The sequence below is a fragment of the Sphaeroforma arctica genome (assembly GCF_001186125.1).
Source record: "Sphaeroforma arctica JP610 unplaced genomic scaffold supercont1.27, whole genome shotgun sequence".
NCBI classification, from domain to species: Eukaryota; class Ichthyosporea; order Ichthyophonida; genus Sphaeroforma; species Sphaeroforma arctica.
This window is the reverse complement of record NW_014040531.1, coordinates 56,474-71,347: the sequence shown is the minus strand read 5'-3', so window position 1 is coordinate 71,347 and position 14,874 is coordinate 56,474. Positions and strand designations below refer to the sequence as shown.

General features: G+C 40.8%; 1 protein-coding gene across 1 annotated transcript; it reads right to left on the bottom strand.

Annotated features, from left to right (window-relative positions):
• Positions 1 to 3,365: 3,365 nt before the first annotated feature.
• Positions 3,366 to 11,243, bottom strand: SARC_00768 (ABC transporter E family member 2). Its single transcript, XM_014305519.1, has 13 exons — positions 10,992 to 11,243; positions 9,879 to 9,964; positions 9,377 to 9,474; positions 8,721 to 8,977; positions 8,200 to 8,340; positions 7,403 to 7,713; positions 7,067 to 7,181; positions 6,573 to 6,671; positions 6,126 to 6,259; positions 5,374 to 5,549; positions 4,864 to 4,986; positions 4,140 to 4,251; positions 3,366 to 3,857 (listed from the first exon to the last, which is right to left on the bottom strand). Exons 1-13 carry the CDS (start codon positions 11,092 to 11,094, stop codon positions 3,807 to 3,809), a joined length of 1,806 nt encoding a protein of 601 aa, XP_014160994.1. The 5' UTR covers positions 11,095 to 11,243; the 3' UTR covers positions 3,366 to 3,806.
• Between the last annotated feature and the right edge of the window lie 3,631 nt (positions 11,244 to 14,874).

Genomic DNA, 14,874 nt, shown 5'->3' with positions numbered 1-14,874 from the left:
TAAGCTTGCGTCACCAGAGTGGCCAGGTTTCTTTATATACTATCATATGAACGGGCCAGCCTGTCAGCTATGCGGCACGCTTCGTCGATAGACTTAACTGCTTCATCGACAGACGTACGTGCTTGGAGGGATGCAATGACCTACAGGGCTGGAGTTCGGTACACGGAGGGTACCAAACTACGAGGGGTCAGCACACAATGATTGACAGCAGATGGGATCGGAGAGTCACATACATAATGATTAACAGCTATATTGAGAAGACTTTGCGAGTAGTTACACAATGTGCAGTAACTTGTTGGTGGGATGCACTACTTCAATGGAGGTAGGTGTATGTCTGTGGCCGCAGGAGGTCCTGGTTAGCTGGCTTCATCTATACCAGATGCATGAAGGAAAGGACCACGAGGAAAGATGCAGATACTGGAAATGAAGATGCCACGAGGGTACTGAGAGAGACGGGAAAATATATTGTTATCGCCGAAAGCTAAGGATAGTGAAATAGCTACACATATATGACATATACAAGGAAGTGCCCTGATCATTCAGCTATAAATCTCAGAGGCACAACAAATAGACTGAGCATTGACACTCTTATTACTGTATGTTAACCTTGACAAAATATTAAATATCCTGGAGTCTGGTGTATGTCTAAAATGTGATAAATTCCGGATCCAAACGAAATTGTGATGCTGTCAATAGTTAATATACTCCTTTGATACAATATATTGATTCATGTGCCCGCCTGTCGCCAGTGGAGTTTGTCAATGTAGTCAGAAGCCAGCAAGTAGTCCGAACGATAAATTTACAGCAGATTACAATATACGTGCTGTGCTTTTATTCTGTGCCTCAATGTTATTCGGCATGTCTTTTAGAATACGTCTCAATGTATTGACAAGAATATATGTCCAGACACGTACCATCGAACGTGATCAAGTTGTACGGAGTCGATAATACTATACTTCCCCACTAACTGTGTTACGAAAGCGAATACAACAAAATGCTTCTTGGAACCATGTCTAAGCATATGTTCGAGGTGCCCCATTGTACCACACATTAGATGATGCAAACAACATGCAAGCGGGTAGAATATCGTATCGATGTAGGGTTTCGTATAGTTGATTGACTGCACAGACCATAGTACAAGTAACAAAACTTGTCGCAGAAGCGAAGCCTTTTTGTCTATGCAAAATTCATTCCGGTAGGGGCAGCAATGCTGCATTTTTTATCGAAGCATCTAATTTATATGGCACGTGCCATATCAAGTAAGTGATGTACTATATAGATATGGTTTTTTATACTGTTTTGTCTGGAAATATGTTCAAATATACTTGCGATGCTCATTTTTCTTGCTTATGGCACTAGGGGGTTCATAAATCCAATATTCGAAGTACCACACATTCATGCGATGACTGCTTTCATGTGAATTTTTGAACTCTGTGAAAGTCAACCTTATTTACATTTTATCTATACTATTTCTCGCCAAAATTGAACGGCCCTCTCGGCTCGAAAATTTTCTTTTGCCAAAGAAATTCCACCGGATGCGTGCGGTCTACTTCAATTCCATCTCTGAAAACACAAACACAATATTTACAAACACAATTAATCTTAAGTCCAATATCTCAACGAATAGTCACTCAAAGAAAACGGCCAAGGTGTCATATTAACGAGAAGATTATTCCCTATAAATGATACATGTCACATAATCGTACATTCAATAAGTGAAACAAAATCGGCACACAAAATATGTTCGTAAACACAACATATGAAAACACACTTAGAATATCAATTTGTCGACGAACTAAGTCTGAGTCCAATACTTCATCATCCAGGCCTGACAATATGATTTTTAACACTCCCCTATGGACAAAAGATCTGAAACAACGAACGACATGTGTCTCCCCCACAAACTGACCACAACGACATAGAGATGTAGTCACGACAGCATATCGGTAACATCGGTGTTTCATCATGTGGCCTCGGTGCTTCACGAAGGCAACGTTAGGCAACGCCTTGGTCAATGCATCTGCAATCATCAAATCAGACCAGCAGTCCTCCAATACGACAGTCTTCTTTGCACATAGCTCTCGCACATAATAATATTTGAAATCAAAATGCTTACAATTCTTCCGTCATCTTAGCAGTCTGACTGTCCTCGTAGCACACTGCCGGTCGATCAATAGCTCGTCTTAGCTCAGGTAGCAAGTTCAAGGCGGTCTTGACATCACGACAGGACTCTGCAAGATTAACATACTCAGACTCGGAAGTGCTTAAAGTGACAAGGGTCTGACCCCCCACCCCACCCGCCCCCCAGTATACTGACGCATTAGTGAGAAATACCAAGTAACCAGTACGCGATCGTTTGTCGTTCACTCCCCCATAGCTCGCCTCTGCATAAGCACAAAGCTCCAAGTCTTTCCCGGCCTTGAAGTATATTCCCCAATGCATGGTAGCATCTAAGTATCCGCATAAATTTCTTGCAGCGGCCTCTCTCGCTTTGGTCGGTTGGTCGAGGTATCTACTTAGTGGACTGGTCGCGGAAGCGATATCAGGACGCGTACCCACAGAATCTATAATATCACATTAGCATATCTGCTTCACCATTATCAAGTGCGACGAAGGCCTTCTTCTCGTCGGTAATCCTTGCACTCTGTTTTGTTTTCTCCATAGGTGATCAGCGCTAAGGCGATGTGCGAACCAGATGAGTGTACTATTGCAGTATCTGCCTCCTGTGAAGCGTTTGTATGAGTCGCCCTCAGTCAGAGCAGTGGTTTCAGTCAACACTCCAGAGGCACAGTTGAATCCCTTCTCGCCCTCAATCTTTTCTACTGTATCAGCGAACACTCTTCGACGTTGTTAAGAAATTGCGCTTGCATTCGTGAGCATGAAAACCTGCCCCAAGACGACGACAGTGGTAAACACGGAACTGAGCTTAGTGTATTCGGCTGTTCGAATCTTCTTGTTATTTTAATATAACTGCTTAATATGTTAACACCTCAGTATACTAAGTATATGAAGTCTGCATATACCAAAATACAATATATAAAACCAAAACTTGAAACTGAGAATCCTCCCATAGCTATCAATCTCAGTGTCACATTTGTGAAGCATCTGTACAACTGCTTTCGTGGATAAATAAAAACTCACGAAGCTGGAATCAGAGTTTTAAACACAATATTCGACGAAGCATGACATAATTTACGGCAGCTCGCTACAAGTCGCAGAGGATCCTACAAATGATAGATGAGCTCTTTAAGCGGAACAAGATTATCCGAATTATGGTAGGTGTACAACTTTTCGGTGTCCTGGGCATTGACCATACATAACCGTTAATGAGAGAAAAGCAAGAAAATAAACTGTGTCATCTTGTACCACGATGAGCATTAAAATCGCCACGGATCCTGAGTAGCAAGCATGCTTACCCTTCTTCAATTGGCTATCTTAAGTTTAATATAGTGCAGCTAATGTAGCTCTACACGTTACAAACTTCGAATCAGTGGGCTAGAACGCATGTGGTAAGGACTCAGGAATCCAGAAATCCACTCCAAGACCTGTACTTCCGGCGCATTGGAAGCGACCTTGACCGCAGGACAATACCTTTTGAAGATATAAATACCTGGCGTTTCGGGTGGACACAAATGTCTACCCATTTGTATGCGGGTATATACACCCCTGTAGGCGCGCACGGAAGTGTACACTTATATATACAGAAACCTTATATACGCTACATGCATTTCTATTTACAGTAAGACCAGTTTGGCAAATGCAAACAGCCTCCACACTCGGTCATAGCGTGTAGGTGTTTATGGCACTCATTTGTCGTCCATGTAGAAATAGGTCCCGGACTTCTTTTGCTCAGCATCCTGTGTTTCAAAAGCAAGAATCAGGATGAATACGAACTCTCGTATAAAGCCACACAAACTTCAATGAAAAACAGGGGTTGTTCCAACTTTTGGCTGTGTAGTGAATAATATTGGCATCAATGTGGTTGCAAAAACAAAACAAAAACGGTTGATATCCGGCATGCATCTCCGACAATAAGCAGTAGAAACTTGTCCAAATCACTTCAGAATGTACTTGTTTTCATTCATTGGGCGGAGTGAATCAATCAATCAAAACGACCAAATGAAAAGAAACAGGTATACCTTAATGGAGTCCATTTTGTTGATTCGCGGTCGGTAATTCGTTGGGTCACGACGGAAAGTGATGTCGAGCGATTTCAAAAATTTATTCATTCCTTGCAGAAGATTGGTAGGTCTGCATTTCAGCGTAGAAATAGTAATGAAGTCGATTGAGTAAGAGATAAGCGTATAGAAATATATACGTGGACACAAATATAAATATATATACCTGGGTGTGCGTGTAAAGTGAACTTGACTCGTGTCTTTATTTAGGTTCACGTCAAGTATTCTAGAAGCGGTTCATACAAATCAATATACAACCACATATATATTAATATATGTGTGTATGTATGCAGGTATGAATATATATATATATATATAAAGCACATCACAGCACACACGCATATATATATATATAAAGCACAGCACGTAGAACCAGTTGCATCGAGTCAATTCAAACGCGCATACAACTTCACATCTGTAAACTGTATCGTACAATACGAAAGACTCGAGTTTCCATCAGATCAGCGCACGACAAGCAACGGCCATAAAGGCCACGAGGGTGGTTTTAGTATCATTAAAATCATTCTGTAAGCGAAACCCGTAGTAATTGTAAGTACGCACTGACACACTCACAACAAGTACACAGTACAATCAAGGCAACCACTATACACCCACAGTCCAGACCACAAACAATTCTTACACGCGACGCGCACGGCAAGAGACTACTACGAACAAACCAACTTACGATCTCGCAATAGCTTTGATGGACGGTTGACCATCGTACACAATCACTCGATCGGCGAGGTATGTGGCCATAATGAAATCGTGCTCGACTACGAAGGCGGTCTTCTTGGCGTGTAGAATGAAGCTGTGGTTGTGAAGGCATTTGCGACGGATTAGAAGATAGTTATCGCGAAACATAGATCATGGACCCTGTCTCGAAAGTAGTTGCAGGATTGGAAGATGGTAATCGTAGCCACATAGTAGACGGATTCTAAGCCGAAGCGGTTCGCAATGGTGTGACACAACAATGTGTTTGTGATGCAAGAGAAGGATACACATACTTGTCTTTCAACCTCCGTTTTGACTTGGTATGCTTGGCTGCTTGTTGCACTATGCATGAATATCTGATCATAACGGAATCTTTCAACTCTAAACGAAATTGAGGCGGGACCACATCGAATCCATACCAAGCAGCACTACATAGATGCAAAACTATAAATATTCAAACACGTGAATAACTATGTAGACTCACCGCTTGATGACCTTTGCGGCAATGATACGCTGTTCTGAGTCTAGGTAGGCTGAGGGCTCATCGATCAGATAGATGTCGGCTGGGGTACCCAAACACATGCACAGAGCCACACGCTGCAACTCACCACCAGACAGGTTCACTACCACCTGGTCCATTAGACGATCTACTCCCATGGGCTGCGGGTGAGTGTATAATGTGCATGTATTGGTGAGTGTAGGTGCACATACAGACTTCATATCTTGCAGGCGAGTGAGTGTATAGTACAAGCGTACATGCATGCGTTGTACAGTACGCGTATTTGTGTGTAGAAGTGTAACTGTACAAACATGTCTGCATATGCTCCACGTGAGTGTATGTATAAGGGTGCATGCGTGTTGATACACGTCTGTTTGTGTATGAGTGTATATGAGTGTGCACTTGTGTACGTCCGTGCACATTGTGCCAAGGGTTGTTCTAGAGCCGCAGAGCGTCAAAGTGATACTTAACGCAAACGCCAGCTAAACTCGTTCAGCCTCTTCGTTCAACAGCATATAAACACGTTAACTTCCACCTTACACAAACTAAGCGAGATGCCTGCGACCTGATCCGATACGAAGTTTCATATCTTCGTAGTCCCCCAATTAAATTCCTTGCCAGCGACACAAAGAAAGCGAGACTTCTCATACCATATAGCATAGAATATAACATTCAAATATCACGCTTCCCAATATGTCGTGGCACGTAAATACTATACACGGTTACGACAGGCATACCTTGATCACATCCGTTACGAATTGAGGAAGGACGTAAGCGTCACGGATGCGCATGTGTAGCAGTGATCGCACGGAACCTTCAAACTTGGGACTGATCTTTTGAGGCTTGTAACTTATATTCAATTTGGGTACAGCTGTGGCGGATTCGTATAAGAGCATTGGTTTATAATAGAACGAGCGCCAATGAGATTTAAACAGTTATTTTGCAAGAGTTCGGGTTTAGCCATTATAAACGCGCAGGCCATACTCAATCTATACGTTTGTGTACAATGCATACACATTGTGAAACTCACGTGACCATATCATGAAGTACAGAACTCGGTACTTATTAAGAGACCATAGTCCAGCGGCACTAACCAAAAATCAGAATAGTTGCTTCAGGTAGATACCAGGGGTAGTACACAGGAAGTAAAATAAAACAAATGCCCACCTCATAAAATCACTTACAGATTTCCTCATCGTCGGGCTTGAGTAGACCGGCCATCAGACGAATGAAAGTGGTCTTACCCATACCGTTCTCACCCAGTAACACAACGATTTCTGATCCTGTATTAGAAATCGAAGGACATTTGCGGGGAGTCAGCATGGTGGTGGCAAGATGAATCAGAAAAGTGCAAGCGCAAGTGCCAGGCGGTATGTGATCAATTGTTGGTAAATATTACTTGTGAGAAGATAATCAAAGTAAGCGATACGTTACTAATCATTCGCATTTCTCACTTGCGAACACTGGAGACAGTCCCTATGAGCGGCTGAGATTCGAAAGACATGAATTATCTAAAGCCATATAAAGAACGATGAAGACGCACAATCAGGCTAATAATATCGAACCAACAGAAATCAAATTATATAAGACGGTCCCGTACGCCCTATGTCTTGTTTCGCAGTGAATAAAACTGACGGTAAGGACTACAAAGCGAGCCTGAGTAAACACAGACGCTTACCCTTGAAACCACCCTCTTCTACAGCGAGGCTGAAATCACCCAGCTTCTTGGTCATATCGGGATAGACACTGCTGTGCTGCTGCTTACCCTCATCACGTTCGAGTGCATCTGATACCTTCGAGATGGAGATAGAGGGCGACAACAGTGGTAAATATATTGGGCACTTCAGCTTCCATATATATATTTGTTGCAAGTCTCACGTCAGATATTTACGATTCTTAGTCTGAAATTCAAATAACTAATACAAATTTCATCTTCGGCAACGCTGCCGGCTAGAAGAATTTGACGAATGGATGTTTCACTCCTGGCTATAAAGCTGGATACGTGCTTACATACCTTGAAACTCAGCGACTCCTGTCGGAACCGCAGATTCTCAGTGGGCACGAACCCATCTAAGAACACATTGATACCCTCTCGCACAGAGAAAGGCATGGTCACGACACCGTAAGCTCCCGGCAGTCCGTACAGCACACATACGTAATCCGAAAGATAATCCAACACAGACAGATCGTGCTCAACAATGATAATGTACTTCTCGGGGGTGAGCAGGGATCGGATGGCCTGGCCGGCCTTTAGACGCTGCTTGATATCCAGGTACGACGATGGCTCATCGAACATGTAAACCTCAGCCTTCTGCACAACCACCACTGTGAGAAGAGGTATTTCGAGAGATACACGTGGAGTGACAAGTGAGTTAAAAAAGTTTGGCTGGTCTACGGCATTTGTACTACGTGAAACCAGTCCGATAGTGAAAACAGATGCAGATAAGTCGTTGAATACTCTTATCAGCGTGTTTCAAAAAAGTAGCATACCATCATAGTGCATATGTTCGTCATATACCCACAATGCACAGAATAGATGCATCCTGAACAACATCTCACGAGGACAGTGATACGTGATAACCATACATATTGCCCAATAAGGTAAACTAACATTATAAATAGCATTCATAGACATTGCCAGTCACTACCAAATTGCCCAATAAGGCAAACTAACATTATAGATAGCATTCAAAGACATTGCCAGTCACTACCAAATTGCCCAGTAAGGCTAACAAACATTATTAATGCCATAGATAGTGATTATGCGTATTGCAAGTCACTATGGACTCCCATACTTATCGCCACCCGTACCTCCAATGGCGAATCGTTGTAACTCTCCTCCACTCAAGACAGCGATATCACGATCCATTACTTTCTGCAGATCCAATAGTTCAGAAGTTTCATCCAGAACGTCGCGGTCATTCTTTCTCGTAAGGATGGCTTTCACGGTACCTGTATGGGTATCAGTTGAGAATTGAGTCCCGTTTCGCTGACATTTGAAGTGTGAATCCGTATTATCGTGCAGTCAAACGCACATGTACACCGAAGAGATATACGAATATTTTCTCCTGTTTCGTATGTATGTTCCAATAGCCATACATATCCATACTCCGCTTCCTAGACACGAACGATTAAATCCATCAGTGAATACAGTACTGCGTGCATGGACCAGAAAAGCGCTTCATCCAGAGTGAATTAAGATTTCTCGTGCGATACTAGTGTCGCTGATTGCGGGACACTACATCCATATATATCAAATCCGTGCGCTAGCGCTACAGATAAAATGAACCCCTCACATACATCTAAGCTCTCTCACCCCTACACATACATACCCTTAACAGCCTTGGGTAGGTGATCTACGTACTGTGGCTTTACTACCGCTTTGATGTCCTCTTCCAGAATCTTAGTGAAGAAATTCTGCAGATCACTACCACGGAAATATTGGATAATCTCCACCCAGTCTGGGGGGCTATCAAATCGTCCCAAATTGGGCTTCATTTTACCAGCAAGCACCTTCAGCGCTGTACTCTTACCGATACCGTTTGTACCTACAAGACCTAAAACTTGGCCCGGACGAGGCATAGGCAATCTGTGAGCGATGGAGGTGCAGGGGAATTGGGCGATCAATCGAAGCCGTGCATTGTTGGGCAAACATTATTAAATTGACGACTTACAAGAAGGCTGTGAAAACCGATAAATTCAATTAAACAGAGTCGAGCAATAGTGGAGTGCTTCGACTACACATTGATATGTGAGAGTGATTTCTGTCTGTTCAGCAGTGCACACAGTGTATGTACAACTACAAAAAGCACGCACCAACCGATAAATCCACTAGTTCGTCCTGCCAAGATAACAGCAGAATATTATATGCGTACGACATCGCCGTATCACACATGTACAAGAAGTACGATCAGCAGTCGTATTGAGTGGTGTAGTGATATCCGCCAAGGCGTCTTTGTGTGCACACGCGCAGCAGAACTTAACATACCTGTGCAACTTGAAGGAGTTTTGGGAATATCTATGCGTCACTTCCTTCTCTAGATTTTTCGGCAAATTGATAATGTTGATCGCATCGAACGGGCATTTCTGTGGACGCCAAGTTTTGATGGAGGGTCAACAATCAATGACTCTTTGTTGGCTTTAGTGAACTGAGATTGGCATGCATCTGATGTGGTTAAGAGGGACAAATTACCAAGTTGATCGCCCAAATTTGAGCCAATAGTTTTTATTCAACACGGCCTCGTGAACATTCTACTGGTTATCGAACATATAGTACTACATCGTCCGCCCAATATGCGACCACACAAATGCTATGAGAGCTTTATTCACGTCCAAAAAAAACTCTAAGTCCCATCGACAAAAAAAAGTCTGCGTGGATATCATTGACCAATTACTCTCGGAAGACCTCATGTGCACTTCATGCACACAAACGACAAGACATACAAACGCGGTTCAAATTGATGTTTTAAACTCGAATTGCATAAACTTACCTTTACACAGATACCACAACCGATGCACAAGGGCTCTGAGATGATACTACACTTGGCGGCAGGGGTGACATCAATGCAGAGCTTACCTAAATAGCAGTGGATAGAACGTGGTGTTCAATGGTAAAACAATGCAGATACGAAGCTACCGCAAGGAAGTTCTATCCAGTAAACTTTGAAATGGTGTGTCATAAATTAGTTACATATATTGTATCTCGTACACAGTGATGCAAGCTAGGGGCACGATACTCAAACGTCCGTCGAAGTTACTGAGAAGCATGAAAAATACGATGATAAAGCTTAATTAGCTATAATAAAATATATGCGCCAGTCCATATACAGCTATACACCCTGCACCACTATTTTACCAGGACATGAACTGAACAAACACCGAAACACGTATTTTAAAGAATGAATATGCGTCTCCAGTCGCGTTTCGTTTTATGCAAGAACACATCGCTGTGCTGATGCTATACAATTGCCCTAAAGACGGACAACATCAAGGTTACACAAATGTAGCGACTGGACGAGAAACAAATCTTCACATTTCGTCCAAATCGGCACGACACATAAGACACAATTGTAGAAATTAAACACAATGTAGGCGATCCAACTTCGAATTTGCGGACACATTACATGTCAAAGTGGATCGCCAGTGCAATGCAGACGCGCTCATACGATACTACGACTAAATTGAAGCATATACACGTGTCCATAAAACAAATCAAGACTGAAATTTTCAGTACGTTCCACTCTACCGAAAAAGGCCCACACACACACACACACATATCAATATATATATATATATATATATATAGAATAATAATAAATAGATAGATAAATTTATCTATACATATATATATATATATAGATATTTATATATGCATACACACACACACATACATACATATATATATATATATATATTATACACACACACACACACATATATATATATATATAATTACATACATACATACATACATACATACTTATATATATATATATACATGCGGCTCCAAATTACCTCAAATGACCATCCATATTCGAAGTAGAGGAAAAAGGGGATCGATATATTCGATCGCAAGACATTCTGCACATTAAAACAATTCTTACCCATTCGATTGACTGGGCAAGACCTTTTGCATTCCTGTCGACATTGTTTAGGCTTGCACTTATCCGAAGATACAATAGCTACACGGGTAAGCTTGTCAGCCATCTTGTTTAGTATATATCTCTAGCTGTGTATACAATTACAATTAGTGAAGACCACACACAGGTGAGCGCAATACTACTAGAATGTATGCCACGAATGCTACAGTAGTTTGGAGGAACTGTAGATTTACTCAGGGCGGCAGTTTATATCCTATTCCTAAAGGATAGTATAACAGTACGGTACGATATGAGCTTGCAGAATTTGTATTACGGCTGCAATTCTAAATTCTATTCATACACACCTTATGGTTGCGTGGGTGTTCTATATTTAAAACTGTTTCGTTGTGACGAATCATTCATCATGGTTTTTGGTTTGCTCTAAGAGTTAATAAAAACATACGACAAGATATAAAACTGTCTGGTGTTTCATATTCGACTGATGATACTTATAAAGCGGCAATAAATATAAAACATCATTGACATTCATATTTTAAATTTACGAAAGCCGCGAAGCCAAATATCACTTTTTTCTATGAAAAATTAGAAAGTGATTTGGAAGGACAAAAAATAAATAAATAAATTGCACGCGCAGACTTCTCGCCGGCTAAAATATCAATTTTGGCGCGAAATTCGAAAACTGTATTTACACGGCCCTCCCGTCTAACACATCTCACACCGCAGCAGCATCGCGACGACAATCTTTCTACTAATGAAATACTGTTAATTTCATGTAGTGAAAAGATCTCTTACTTTGTTGAATGTATTACTGTTAATACCATGTAGTGTAAAGATCCCATACATTGTTGCGTGACCTGACGTACTGAGGGCCAAGTTGGAAATGGTTCCTGCCACTCGAGTCAGGCCACAACGGTGAGAAAGGTTACAGGGGTCGAATACAGCGTGATAGGTGATCTAAAGCTGTTTTAAACAGAGAATGTATACGTGTCCACATTGTGTGGGGACACAATCAGACGTATGTGATTCGATTATTGAACTATGGAGAATCGTTTTAAGTGTTTATCGACTCAATAGTTGGCGAGAACGAGCGGTACTAACCAATATACATGCCATCTCTCGGAGTGCTGTATACTATATTAAATGATCCAGCTGGGCATGCTTACGACTAAGTACGCGATAAAGCCTTAAATAATATGAGTAACTGCATTCTGTGACTGTCAGCATGATTGCTATTACACGGTCTTGTCCAACTTGCAGCTGAATGACTACAGTTGCTTTCAGTTGATCAGATCTGCTGTTGAATGGTTAAATCATATATATATATATATATATACATACATATATAAATATATGTATATATTTATATATATATTAATATATATATATACATATATATATGTATATATATATATGACTACGCTTTCAAATGAATGGTCAGTGGATGGCTTATATTCTCCACAGAGTTCTGTAGTTATATATATATATATATATATATATACATATGACTACGCTTTCAAATGAATGGTCATGGAATGGCTTCTATTCGCCACAGAGTTCTGTAGTATAAGTGTACTAACCTAGAGCTAGACCTGTTGCAACAGTATGACATTAGAATGCTGCTACACAAAAGAAAGCATACGGAAACATGAAGCATACATGACCAGTTTTAATAGCATCTGGTGTATTTACACATCTATTGTTACATTTGTATAGCTTCAGATGCCTTCAATATATCTGAATAATGGGTCTAGTGGTATTATAAATTTCGACGTCCTACTAGGTATTCGGCCATGTGCAACTGAATAAATATGTTTTTGTTGTTGCATTATTGGAATTCTGTATGTTAAAAGAATTACTTTTAAGTATTTATATAATGTGAGATATTTTAATACATAAAAAATCAATAAATTGTTTAATCTGAGAACTCCAATATGACTAGCAGTTTGGAAGCCTCATTATCCCGTTATGTCTATAACTGTTTACTGATGACGCACTATGTAACCAACACCAGAATGTTATATAGGTAGTCTAGTTGTCTAAGATCGGCTCATTAGCACTATTGTCCTTTCATGCTAAACACTGAAGCCATTATTCTGCTGCGATACGAGGATTCAGAAACATTGTGGTTCCAGTTCATGTTAGATAATGTACATATGGGGCTGCCACCAGCTGACCGGCTGATGTATATACATGGTGTATACGACTATCATTGTCCACAATGCTGTCAGTTGATTGTCTATAGCTAACTACTGCAAAAATCTAAATGCGGGATGATGAAATTATCAGTAGAGTAGACTCGCTGACTGGGTGGGCCAGTTAGCTATCATTAGTCCACGCTATATACAACGCAAAAGGTATTACAATGGCGTAACCCGGGTTCACGATATTTTAATGATACGATAAAATATCGTTAGACAGGCCTCGCTCTGGCTATACAAATCTTTGTTACACGAATAATGGCTTCTAGTACACTCAGGACACGTCAGTAGAGATTAATTTGTAGTTGTGAGCATTGTATTTATTTATGCGTGTTTTAACAGCTGCCCAGCTCTAGTCCCGTGCCATCAAAATTTTAAACTCGCTGTATTGTTATTATTTTATTACATACATTTATAACCTAATAAAATACGAAGACATTTTAGGAGGCTACATATGGTCTATTGGTTTTGTGCAATAGACGCGCCACAATCACTGCTGGTAGCCTGGTACTACGGTAGTCGGTATTCGGTACCTCACCACATACCCCTAACCCCAGGCTACCAGAGACTCTACTAGAGACTCCAGGGTCCAGAGTCCAGAGTACCCCAGGGTTCAGGGGTAACCAGGGGCCAAGCGAGTCAGAGACTCCCAAAGTTTGTTGGGTTTCGCCATACCGTGTTTTTTATGTATGTACTATATGGTACTATAATTGTCCATCTATTTATTAATATCATACTCACGTGTTGTATAAAATTATATATTTACATATAGGATGTAGTGTGACATCTCGATTATTGATGTTTATATCATTGTGACAGCTACAACAATGTCTTCAAGTGCAACACCTGTGCCCCGTGTGCACGTATACAAGTATCAGGGCACTGGGGATTTCATAAGCGTGAGTAGTACGCCCTCAACTGCAGACAATAACAAACTACGTAAAGAACACTCAGTTGCCAAGGGCCAACTGGTTGCGATTGACCTAAGTCGTCCTTCAATTGTTAAAATTAAGCAATAACTGTTTGAATTTGAGGCGTTCTATACTTATCCAGATTCTCTGCTCTGATGTATCGTGTCTTGTCATTCTAACGTTTTATAGTGCCGGACTATCGAATTTGATGCATATCGAAAAACCTGTTCGTATTATTACGGGCTTCTATTGGTTTCCTTCTACTTTCGTACCACGTAGACAGCCAGAATGGATCCTTTCTTCGCGTCGCGGATAATCAAGGTGGTTGGCTATTTGGGAAGGTTAAAGGAACACAGGTGCTCGCGGAAGTGCCTTGCATTAACTACAGGCCTTCAAGGTAGGTTGGTTTGGGATTTGTCATTGTTGGTCATACTTGCGTAATGAACTCAAGAGCAACAGTTGATCGTTAGTGGCTCTACTATATTAGAACAAACTCCGTCCACGGATATGTCATCATACGGCTTCCCAATGCGAACATAAACCAAACGAACCTTCAATACCAAATCTAAACACGCCATAGCCGTACATACTATTGTGTCCTTGTTTATTGTGTACATCGCTTTGTTTGTTTGCCCTCGACTATTGAATTTTTCTTCCTAGTTTTGACATATGTATATATATATATATATATATATATATATATATATATACTATATATTATTATTACTTACTATATATATATATATATATATATATATATATATATATATATATATA

Excerpts from the sequence above, each read along its gene's own strand:
- SARC_00768 (XM_014305519.1), bottom strand. The coding sequence starts at position 11,094 with ATGGCTGACAAGCTTACCCGTGTAGCTATTGTATCTTCGGATAAGTGC. Across the intron at positions 5,550-6,125 it reads TCGTAACGGATGTGATCAAG|CCCATGGGAGTAGATCGTCT; the intron begins GTATGCCTGTCG and ends ACTCACCCGCAG. Across the intron at positions 3,858-4,139 it reads ACAAAATGGACTCCATTAAG|GATGCTGAGCAAAAGAAGTC; the intron begins GTATACCTGTTT and ends TTTGAAACACAG.